This window comes from Apis florea, unplaced genomic scaffold (genome assembly GCF_048593485.1).
Source record: "Apis florea isolate Af1SG1 unplaced genomic scaffold, ASM4859348v1 contig_2411_pilon, whole genome shotgun sequence".
Lineage (NCBI taxonomy): Eukaryota > Metazoa > Arthropoda > Insecta > Hymenoptera > Apidae > Apis > Apis florea.
The window spans coordinates 2,084,799-2,095,718 of NW_028256580.1; the positions used below are offsets into that span (position 1 = coordinate 2,084,799).

Here is a 10,920-nt window from a genome sequence, read left to right on the forward strand (position 1 = left end):
CAACGACAAGTCACTGCAATTTTTTTTTTTTTTTTCCTTTTATTATTAATCTTTATTTCTTACACTACGAGTGTGTTAAGTGCTCCTGGTAAGCGTCTAAGTGGTTCAATTTCTTTTCATCCTCTCAAAACGTAACACGGGAAATTGATTTTGATCGCCTGGTGATCGATTTGTGCTAATTTATTTGCTTCGCCTTTGTCCTCGACCGCCCACGTTTCTTCTTTTCCGAAAGGAGGAGGAAGAAAAAAAAAAAAACATCTTTCCTTTGTTTTTTTTTTTTTTTTTTTTTTTTTTTTTCGAATTCGAACAACGTGCTACATCAAGGCGACGAGGGATAAAAAGTTACGAACGTGTCAGCCGCATTCGTGCTCGAGATGATTTCATGCGTGAAAGAAGACAAGCTGAAGACAAACGTACTATTTATTATTCGATTAATTAAAAGAAGAAGAAAAGAATTAATGAAATGGAAGAAAAAATATAAACGAGTTTTATATCTAAAAAAAAAATTAATTACCAAACAATTTTCTTCAAAATCATGTTTCTTCATCTTCTTGCTTCTTTGCTCCATATGATCTTCTAATAAATCGATTTCAATTACAATGGAAGCGACTGCTAAACTGATTATTCATTCGAATGGAATTTGAATGAAAAACACATGTGTGCACATGCAATAATTGTAATCACGATTGATGAACGCATGAAACATCGGTCGAACAGGAATGTTTCGCGGAGCGTGCGAGAAAGTTTCGAATCGAGAATGAAATTTCATTTCGTCGAGGTAAAAAGTGACTATTCGCGCGTGATTATTCCATTCTTCCTCCATATGATATACAGACTAGATATTACAAGAAGGAAAGCCGCCTGCCTGTACATAAGTGTTCGCGGAAGCTTTTCTTTTTCTCTCTCTTTTTTATTTTTTTTTTTTCCTTTTTATTTCCATTTTATTACTATTATCGTTTCTTTTGTCTTTCTTTCGTCTCTCTCTCTCTCTCTCTCTCTCTCTCTCCCGCTCTCTCTCTCTCTCTCTCTCTCTCCCTTTCTCGTTTTTGAGTCGTTCTGAGGAACTTTTGTACAATTGCCGAGTATATATCATATTTTTTTTCTTTTTTCTTTCTTTTTTTTTTTTTTTTTCTCCTTAAAATTCTTCTCTGCGTCTTCTTTGTGTATATGTATATGACTCGTATGTATACAACGAATGACCACGCTTCAACGATATAATAATACTTTCGGCAACTTCGATCATCCGGATTATCTCTCTCTCTCTCTCTCGCTCTCTCGCTCGCTCGCTCTCTTTCATTCTCACTCTCGCTCGTTCCCAATCTTTTCTCTTCTCTATTCAACAAATTCGAAGATTCTTGGCTTTACAAATAAATAACAACTATATGAAACAATATACGCTCGGTTTTCCTCTAAAATTACATAAATTTACAGGTCTACAGTCTAAGGTTTCCTTCACAAACCTATGTCTCACCTTTCCATCCTCGGTTCCAATCTCTCCCTCCTCTCTACCAAATTCTTTCTCTACCAATCAATTTATAATCATTCATATATACTACACGTCCCCTTTTGTACAATTATTATTATTATTATTATTATTATTTCATTTTTTTCCTCTCTTTTGTTTTTTGCTTTCCTTTGTCTTCCTCGCATGTGCACGTAAACTCTTTCACTCTCTCACTCTCTCCCTTCCTCTTCTCTATTCTTCTTCTTCTTCTTCTTCTTCTTCTTCTTCTTCTCTCGCTGTCGATCAATCAATCAATCAAACAAGGGGAAAAAAAAAAAAAAAAAGAAGAAAAGAACATTTATCGGTTCCTTTTTTTTTTTTTTTTCTTTTTTGGCTGGCTTTTTTCTTCACAAATAGAAGAGTAGTTGACAAGCGATTATTAAATTAAAAAGCAGCGTCTTTTTTTTTTTCTTTCGTCACATTATCGTTAAAAGGTATTATTACAGCCTGCAATACATAGAAAATCAAGTTTAAAAATTTTATATATATATATCAAAGTGGACCTGCTGACCGATTAATCGATATAACCAAAACAATAACAACAACAATAATAATAATAATCATATATCCTTACTCTCTTTCTCTCTCTCTCTCTCTCTCTCTCTCTCTCTCTCTCTCTCTCTCTCTCTCTCTCTCTCTCTCTCTCTCCAATTCAGGATGGGTTTCGAAGAGAACCTGTCGGTGCTGGCTGTCAATCACTCTGCTCCTTTTAATTTTTCTTTTTTGTATGTGTAAGGAAAGACGAATATGGCAAATACGACACGCAAGCACGGAGCAGTTTCCAAAGCACAACCTGAGAAATCTATCTCCGTTTTTTATTATATCGTTTGTCACGCATCTCTTCCTCTTCCTTCTTCTTCTTCTTCTTTTCTTTTTTTACACGATCGAAAGACACGGTAAAGCCAGAAAGTCAGTCTTCGGTCGACTAACCCCGTTATATAATTTCCCGTTCTCGGGAAACTCGTGCTCGGATAGTGCAGCTCGGAAATGCAAAATGCAATTATGTTTTCGTTCAGGCACGTACGTTAGAATTTGTTTCGCCTATCCATTCTCTTCTCAAATTTGCCACGGTATTGCGGTTTCTTTCTTCTTTTCTTCTTCTTTTTAATACACTACGTGTTCTCACAGGCACAGCCAGATATAGACGCATTTCTTATTTCGCTATCACATTCGTGTGTACGTGTGTATGTGTGTATGCGTTTTAAGCGACACAATTTCTATCATGTACAGTGCTTATACTCTTTTAAGATCTTTATTTTTGCTTTTCTTTTCTTTTCGTTATTATTATTATTATTTGTTATTAATCATTATTATTATTATCTTTATTATTACTTATTATTATTATTATTATTATTATTATTATTATTATATTATTCATTATTATTCCTTCTCGAAGTCTCATTCTCTAATGGAGCATCACACGTTGTGTCACATATATAACACCTGGTAATTAGTAATTAAGTCTCTTGTAATTCAAGATTGATTTAAAGACGCCCTAAATACAAATTACATTACACTGAAACTCTCACCAGGTATCCTAAAAAAAAAAAAAAAAAAAAAAAGAGAGAACTATCTGTCTATTTATATCTCGGTGTAATAACACGGAATAATTAAAAAGAAATCTTTGAGAAGAAAGAAAGAAAGAGAGGAAAAAAAAAAGGAAGAAGGAGAAGAGAGGGAGGGAGAAAAATGACATAGATTGGATGGATATATGCTATATATATATATATGCTAACGGTGGAAATCATTGTCGATACCTTATTTGTCCATAAATAATAATTACTCATCCCTTTTTTTTTTTTATTCGTTTATCCGTTGCCGTGTCGAGATTGAAATAGGATATATCCCGTATTGCAAATGATATTAATTCGATACTCATATTTCAACGCTACAATGTGTATAAATAATATCATCACTGAAACCAACACAATACTTAGCGCCCGTTGTTATGGATGTTTATGAGAGAGGAGGAAGAGAGAGAGAGAGAAAAAGAATGGATGGAAAGAAGAACGAAAATAGGAAAGGTCGAACAGCCTAAGTCTGTATGGTAGCACCGTTTGTTTTTTTTTTTGTTTTTTTTTTTACGTGTAGAGGGTAAAAATATCTATTTACGTGTTATCCGAGATCAATTCACAATGTTGCCTTTCCGTTTGCCTCTTTGAGCAACGACTCCTTAATCCGTTTCCCAATTCCTCCCATCCCTTGGTCTTTGAACCCTTTTCACTCCTTTCCTCCTCGTCGTTTCTTTCGTTCAAACGATCACTCGAATGATGCTTTTCAACCGTCGATTGGCTACTCGATTCATCCCTTCTTTGCTCCTTTCCCGATCTGCTGCTACTTATGGAAATTGACGTGTCCTCTTCCTTAACATCCGTTATCCTTTCAATCTCGCTGGGAATAGATCTGATCATAGTTCCGTCCATATTTTTGGGTTTCTTTGTATCTACAGCGTTGTTAACCTCCTCCGTTTCAATATTCCGCTTTCTTAACGTCTGATTTTCACTTTTAGTCGATTTATTAGTCGGTTGTACGCTCTCGGATGTTACGTTCGACTCGATTTGACTACAATCCGTTTCTATCTTATCCGTTTCTATATTTACATCCACGTAACACATTTTCGAAGCGTCTGGTGTTTGATTATCATTATTGTGGCCAAGCGTATCGTAGCACGGCGTCGCGCTAGGGGCATAAACATTCTCTAACTGATCGTATTGGCTCATGGATTCATTGCTTTGTTGACTGATCTCCGACATGTTCCCTTCTTTAGCGTCTTCCTTTTTGAACAATTTTCTTTCATACTCCTTCAATTTCCTTCTCTCTTCGTCCCTTCGCTCTTGCCTGTTCAACATGTTCTTCCTAAAATCATCTTGCGATAAATCTGCTTTGGTGAACAAATGGATCGGCCGTTGGAATCCTTTTGCCGGGTGTGGAGGGATCGATAATACCTCGCATTTGGAAAAACCGACTTCAGAAGACAGTAGATATTGCGTGAAATTGTGTGGTCGAAACTCAATACTTTGATAATTCTTGTATATCCGTTCCTGCAATAAGAAATAAGATCATAATGTATTTTTATACGTTACAAAATAGGTTCGATACGGTCGATAAATATATTTTTACGCGTTTCCTAATTGAAATGAAATACTCACTGTGAGATTCTTTTTCTTAGTATAACTGCTCCAACCTTGGGGCTCTAATATTAAAACTCCACTCGGGCGTAATTGTGCATACATACGTTTGAAAGCTTGTTTTAAACCTGCATCTCCGAAATTCAAGTGTATCCATTTGGTTATCGATAAACAAAGAATCGCATCAAATTGTGGTTGTTCTGTACATAATAAAGAATCATCCTCGAGCACGTAATTACCCTAAAAATATATACATATTCAGATTTGTTTACAACAATAATGATATATCATTTATAAAATTTATTTAATATAATTTATAGAATTTTTCTTTTTAAATATGATACCTGTACAAAATTAACATTGTAAGGGAAACCTTTATGACTTTTATTTTTTGTGAAACCTGGAATATCTACTGGGCCATAATTGATTGGCATAGATATTGGGAAGAAGTTTACATCCTGATGATCGTTGTCTTCATTACCAGCAGGAGACTGTACACAATTGACATAATGTTTGATATTTTTTCGAGCTATATTGATAAGTGTTCTATCAATGTCAATACCAGTTACACTGCGAGCAGAGAAATCTCTTGCAACAGAAAGGGTAATGTGGCCGATATTGCAACCAATGTCTAATACATCTTTCCCAATAAATAAATGTTTTCGCTGTGCAAATACTGTCAGTCTTGTGTCCATTTCATTATGAGAATTGCGATATCCATAATACCTATTATAATTTCCATATTGATAACGTGCATCTTTCTCCCTGAATTTAGGCATTGTTTGTTTCTTTTTCTTGTCTTGACTCGGTCTATGTTGTGGCCTAGGCTTCCATGCTCCAGGTTGAGGAATTACAGGACTGACAATTTTATCTTTGACGTCTAATTTTCTTAACCTTTTATCTTTAGGCTCCTCCAAACCTTTTAAACGTAATTTATTCTTGTCTTTTTGTGGACTTTCTGGTTTTGACTCTTTAACTTGACTGGATGTATTAATTGGTGGTGAATTCAATGGTGGTTGTTGCTGTTCTGTTTCAACATTTTCTGAAACACTATGTTCCATAGGTTCTGCAACATCCATACCATCACAGTCTTTAATTTTAGTTTCAATAGAATCACTTGCATCATTCCCAGAACCAGAAGATACTCGTTTTTTCTTTCTATTTCGTCGTTTAGAGCCCTTTTTTGTCGGTGATATAAGTTGTTTCTCATATTCGTCATTGTCATTGCAATTGCTTAGATTCAAAGGATCACAGATATTTGGTGGAATTATGACTTCGATAACTTCTTTTTTATGCTTAGGTGTTGGTAATGGGCTAGACTTAGGTGTAACAGCGTTCATAGCTCTATTTATTTCCTCATCTTGCATGCTATTTAAATTTAAAGGATCACATATGTTACCACCAAGCAGAAACTTTGTGGGTGGAATAATTGCACCTTCCTTCTTTCTACGTTTGTATGGTGGAAAAAATTTACCATTGCTAGTAAAACTTTGTAGACGCTTTCTACCAAATTTAAAATGACGGCTATCCTCATGCTTATGCTTTTTATGAGAAGAGTTAAATACTTTTCTTGATTTATCATTTTCCTTTTTAGTAATTTGACTTACTTTAGTAGTCCGATCAACTTGTGCAGATGACATTTTTGGACACCTAGAAAATAATTAAATACAATTAAAAACGATGAATGATTGTTTTTGTATAAAAAAGAATTAAATATTGTAAAAAATAAATAATTCAAAAATACAAATATAAATAATAAATTTAAATTGCAAGATATTTAATATATAATAAGTATTTATTGACTACTGTACACTGTAAATTCTACATAGTGAACAAAAACTTTCGAAATAAAATTTCGAATTGATATTATATATGCAAATATAAAAATTATCATAATAGAAATATGTACAATACATAAAAGAAAAGATGTTACACGTTAAGTTGTAAAATAATTTTTCTTATCATAAGAACAAGAAGTGCAAATACATTATCTCATAAGAAATTATTACATAAAATCTTTTTCATATTAGGTTCATAAATTCAGAGCAATAGTAGGCTATCCAATCATTTGCTCGAAAACTCTTTACGATCATGTATACTCGGCTCTCTGCGTAAATTTATCGTTCCCGCGATCGCGCATGCGCAGATTATGGTTTATGCGTTCTGTAAACGGATGGTCGCCTGTGCCTAGAGTTTTCGTTCTGAATTTTTGTCCTTAATTGCCTTGCTAAACGTATAAACTTACCTTCAAACGTTTTGCACACTGATTTAGTTTCACTTCGACGTACTTTTTGTTCGCATTAAGCACAAAAATCCACGTTTGTCACAAGATATGTGATGCACCCAGCTCCGAACTGTCGTTGAGCGCCCATCAACGATGGCGAATAGCTGCTTCGCTTGCTTTGCTCAAACTCCATTTTCTATGTGGGTACCCGAATGAGCCGAAGATAGCTTCGGCAATTTTCGGCAGTGAAATATAATTTGATCGGAGAAATACAATTTTTCAAATACCATATAAACGTGAAATTCTTAAAGAATTGTTAAAATTATTGTAATTTGTATATTTAAATTTTCTAAAAACTATATTTTAAATATAACATCTTCGAATCATGATATATATATATATATATATGTATGTATGTATATGTATATGTATTAAATTGTTTTAAGATATACACACACACATATATATGCATAGCTATAGATATATAGATATGAAATAAACTATCATTTGTATTAATGTAAATAAACTACACATTTGTAAATATTGAATACTAATAGAAATGATGTAAGCAATTAATTCTGATTTGTGTATGTACTACATATATGTAAATATAAAACGAATAATATCAAAAATATAATTGATCAATCTATTATTAAATTAAAATAATTTAATTAAAAAGTATTAACGATCTAATTATGATATTTTATATATATAATTATTCTTTAAAAAATTAATTATTATAATAATTATCATATTATAAAAAAATTAATTTAATCAATGTGAATGTGATCACGATTACTTTCTCATTTCATACTATGTACTATGAATAAACAATTAACAATTAAAAATATTACTTACATATCAGTAATAAAAGTAACACAATTATATTGCTTAATACATTGAAATAATTAGAAGGATACACTTTTAATATAAAATGCAATCATTTTTCACTTTTATATATTAGGTCTATAACGGACAACAAACACGACTGACACTCTTTTGAATCGCGAACGATGGGAACGACGAATTAGAATATAACTGCGCGCGACGAAATTTCAATTAACCAATGAAAGTAATGGCGGCAATTGTAAAAATTTAAAAGAGTCTAGATTAATTTGTTTATCTTATTTTACCTTTCATTTAATTTTATTTAATATTATTTTATATTATAGTTATTCAATCAATTTATATACGAATGAACAATTCGTATATTGTTTAACATCGTTTATATAGATATAACATGTAAGTTTTATAGATGTTTACGATAAATATTTTACGCGCTTGTCATTTGTTAAAAAATTTTAATTTTTATTGGTTCGCGTTGCTTTGCAACAAATACCGTGCAAAATGATATGCGAACCCCATTACAAACGCGGCGGGTTCCCCAATCACTCGTAATTTTTAATCATCCCGCGATTTTTTTGTGATAAATTAAACTGTTTTTCGTTAAAAAAAAAATAATACTTTGATACTCTTTGGTTACACAGTGTTATATTATTAAATTAAATTTCAATCATGCATCAACCCACTCGAAACGATATCCAAGGAAGAAATTTTCTGTTTGAACGATCAGATTTGAATCGACGAACTCCCACGATACTATTTGAAAAATGGGAATTCGAGCAAGTAAATCGTTCCAATTCGTCAACAAATTTTTTGTCACAGGTATCATAATAGTAACAATTTTTTCATAGTGTGTATTGATAAAAAAAAAATTCACATTTACATCTATCTTTCAATAGTTCAATTTATCTCATAAACAATCGATTGAAAATATGTCTGACTCGTTTTATACCCCACCGATGGAAAAGAAAAGTATACCAACGCCGAAAGCGCCAGTGAAGTACAAAAAACAACCTAGGAAGGGAGATTTAAAGCCAAAAAAGTTGTATTACACCGATGATGAATTAGATGCTTCAAATACTATAGATAGCGGAATTCATATTCCGTTTGACGAATCAAACAATACTTTGTTCCACAAACACACAACTAAATGCAATAGATTCGATTCTTCGCAAAAGCAAATACGTAGATTACGCGCCAAATTAGACAGGATTAAAGTACAAACGAACGATAAAGAAAACGATAGAAACGTTTTAGGAAACAGATCCGTGAACGTAGTGAACAACAGAAACAATGTAGCACAAGAATCTTCTGTAGGTAGGTGTATAAACAGTGAAAAGAAATGCACGCATACGTTGAAAACTAATACTGATGTCAAAGAAAAATTAACACATTTTCGCGTGTAACAGTATACGTTAGCTGTTAATTTAATTATAATAAGTATGTTACTATTAAGGGAAAATTGTAATAAAATTGTATGATATAATGCTATTTTATAAACTCATAGATTTATAATAAGTAAAATTTATGGAAACTTAAAAATGTGTTAAGTGATATTTTAATGAATTTAATATTATTGAAATGGTATTTTCTTTTTCTTTTTTTTTTTTTTTTTGATTCTTCAGTATTCAATCCAAATGCAGAAGAATTATTTCAATGTGATTTTAATTGGAAAGAAAAATTATATTGGCTACAATCTAAGAGGGATATTGGTTTATGGATTGAATGCTGCAGAAAAAATTGTAAAAAATGGAGATACGTTGAAGAATATCATGATCCATTAAATGTACCCAAAATATGGTATTGTGAAATGAATTGTGGTTTGTATATTTTTTTTTTTTGAAAAATTTTATATATTTTATACGTACATATGTATTAATATTAATATGTATATGATCTCACAGATAAATCAATGGCATCTTGTAATATACCAGAACATCCTAACTCATTTGCCATAAAATCTAATTTAATTGAAAATGCTTATAATGCAGGTAGCATTGTTTGGGCACATATTAAAGGTTTTCCATGGTGGCCTGGAATAATAAATGATTGTCCTGATACTTTTACATATTATAAATTGCCTAAAAATTCTCTTATACCTGTAAAGTTATATATATATATATATTTTTTTTTTTATATATATAATATGATTTTTTTTAATAAAATAATAAAATATATATAATTTATAGATCAAATATTATGTTACATTCTTTAATGAAGAAAAATTTGAATGTGCTTGGATTCATAAGCGAAGTCTTAAACCATTTGCAATATATAAATATGATCAATTAATTAAAAGGGTATTTAATTCTTTAAAATTTGATCTTATTAATTTCATTATAAATAATACTAGTTGTTATTACAGACAAAATTCCATGGAATAAATTACAAACAATCCTTACAAAAAGCATATGAATTAGCTACGAATGCTCTTTCATTATCAATATTAGAAAGGTTAAGAAAATTCAGTTTTTTGGCACAGTATGAAAAATTTTATGATATTAATAACAATTCAAATCAATTAATCAATAATACCACAAAAAGGAAAGTTTTACTAGAAATGGATACAAATTCAGATGATGAAATACCCTGTTCAAATCCTATAAAAAAGCAATACACATTAAAAGAATATTATTTAAGAATAATATGTAAAAATTAAGGGATATAATAAATAACTTTTTATAGAAATTTTTGTTGGAGATAAAAATATTATAAATAAATATATCGATATTACAAAATAATAAAAAATTTATACTTATGTTTATAGCAATCAAATTATATTACTTGACATAATTTCAGTTATACATTTAATACATTTATGTTATTTTCTTATGTAACTTGTAGCACTGCTCTCCAAACCACAAATAAAAAACATATTTCGGATATTTGTTTTTATAAATTATTTCTCACATTGTTTCGTATTACGTATCAAATTGTGAAAAACATAGTGTATGAACTGATCTGTGGACTAATTGAATTACTTATCGACTAAAAAATTATCGATTGAGTATCAGTTCAATTTCTTAACTAATTCATCGAACAACCACATGATGGCAGTACTGAAGTGAAAGAATCAACTTTATAATGAATATTTTAATTATAATATTGAAATAAAAAAATATTTAATTAATTATCTATTATTTTTCGACTTTCAAGATTGTCTGAATGAAAATTAATTTGGATATAATTGTTGTTTAAATTATTTTTAATTATTATTGCGA

General features: G+C 30.9%; 2 protein-coding genes and 1 long non-coding RNA gene across 4 annotated transcripts; 1 reads left to right on the top strand and 2 right to left on the bottom strand.

The window, feature by feature from the left end:
* Positions 1–19: 19 nt before the first annotated feature.
* Positions 20–1,027, bottom strand: LOC116415445 (uncharacterized). Its single transcript, XR_015291307.1, has 2 exons — positions 515–1,027; positions 20–401 (listed from the first exon to the last, which is right to left on the bottom strand). It is a non-coding gene; the product is annotated as an uncharacterized LOC116415445 (long non-coding RNA).
* A 2,533-nt stretch (positions 1,028–3,560) lies between these two features.
* On the bottom strand, positions 3,561–8,142 carry LOC100870180 (7SK snRNA methylphosphate capping enzyme). 2 transcript variants are annotated; one of them, XM_086905185.1, is made up of 6 exons: positions 7,715–8,142; positions 6,878–7,083; positions 6,107–6,282; positions 4,977–6,000; positions 4,654–4,872; positions 3,561–4,545 (listed from the first exon to the last, which is right to left on the bottom strand). In XM_086905185.1, the coding sequence occupies exons 4-6, from the start codon at positions 5,997–5,999 to the stop codon at positions 3,613–3,615; spliced, it is 2,175 nt and encodes a 724-aa protein (XP_086761311.1). In that variant the 5' UTR covers position 6,000; positions 6,107–6,282; positions 6,878–7,083; positions 7,715–8,142; the 3' UTR covers positions 3,561–3,612. The 2 variants fall into 2 exon arrangements, with proteins under 2 accessions (XP_086761311.1, XP_012339240.2); XM_012483786.3 differs by lacking the exon at positions 7,715–8,142 and having other exon boundaries at positions 4,977–6,282.
* A 27-nt stretch (positions 8,143–8,169) lies between these two features.
* On the top strand, positions 8,170–10,683 carry LOC147658033 (uncharacterized). Its single transcript, XM_086905205.1, has 6 exons — positions 8,170–8,521; positions 8,599–9,016; positions 9,325–9,519; positions 9,604–9,800; positions 9,889–9,999; positions 10,065–10,683. Exons 1-6 carry the CDS (start codon positions 8,372–8,374, stop codon positions 10,356–10,358), a joined length of 1,365 nt encoding a protein of 454 aa, XP_086761331.1. The 5' UTR covers positions 8,170–8,371; the 3' UTR covers positions 10,359–10,683.
* The last annotated feature ends 237 nt before the right edge of the window (positions 10,684–10,920 follow it).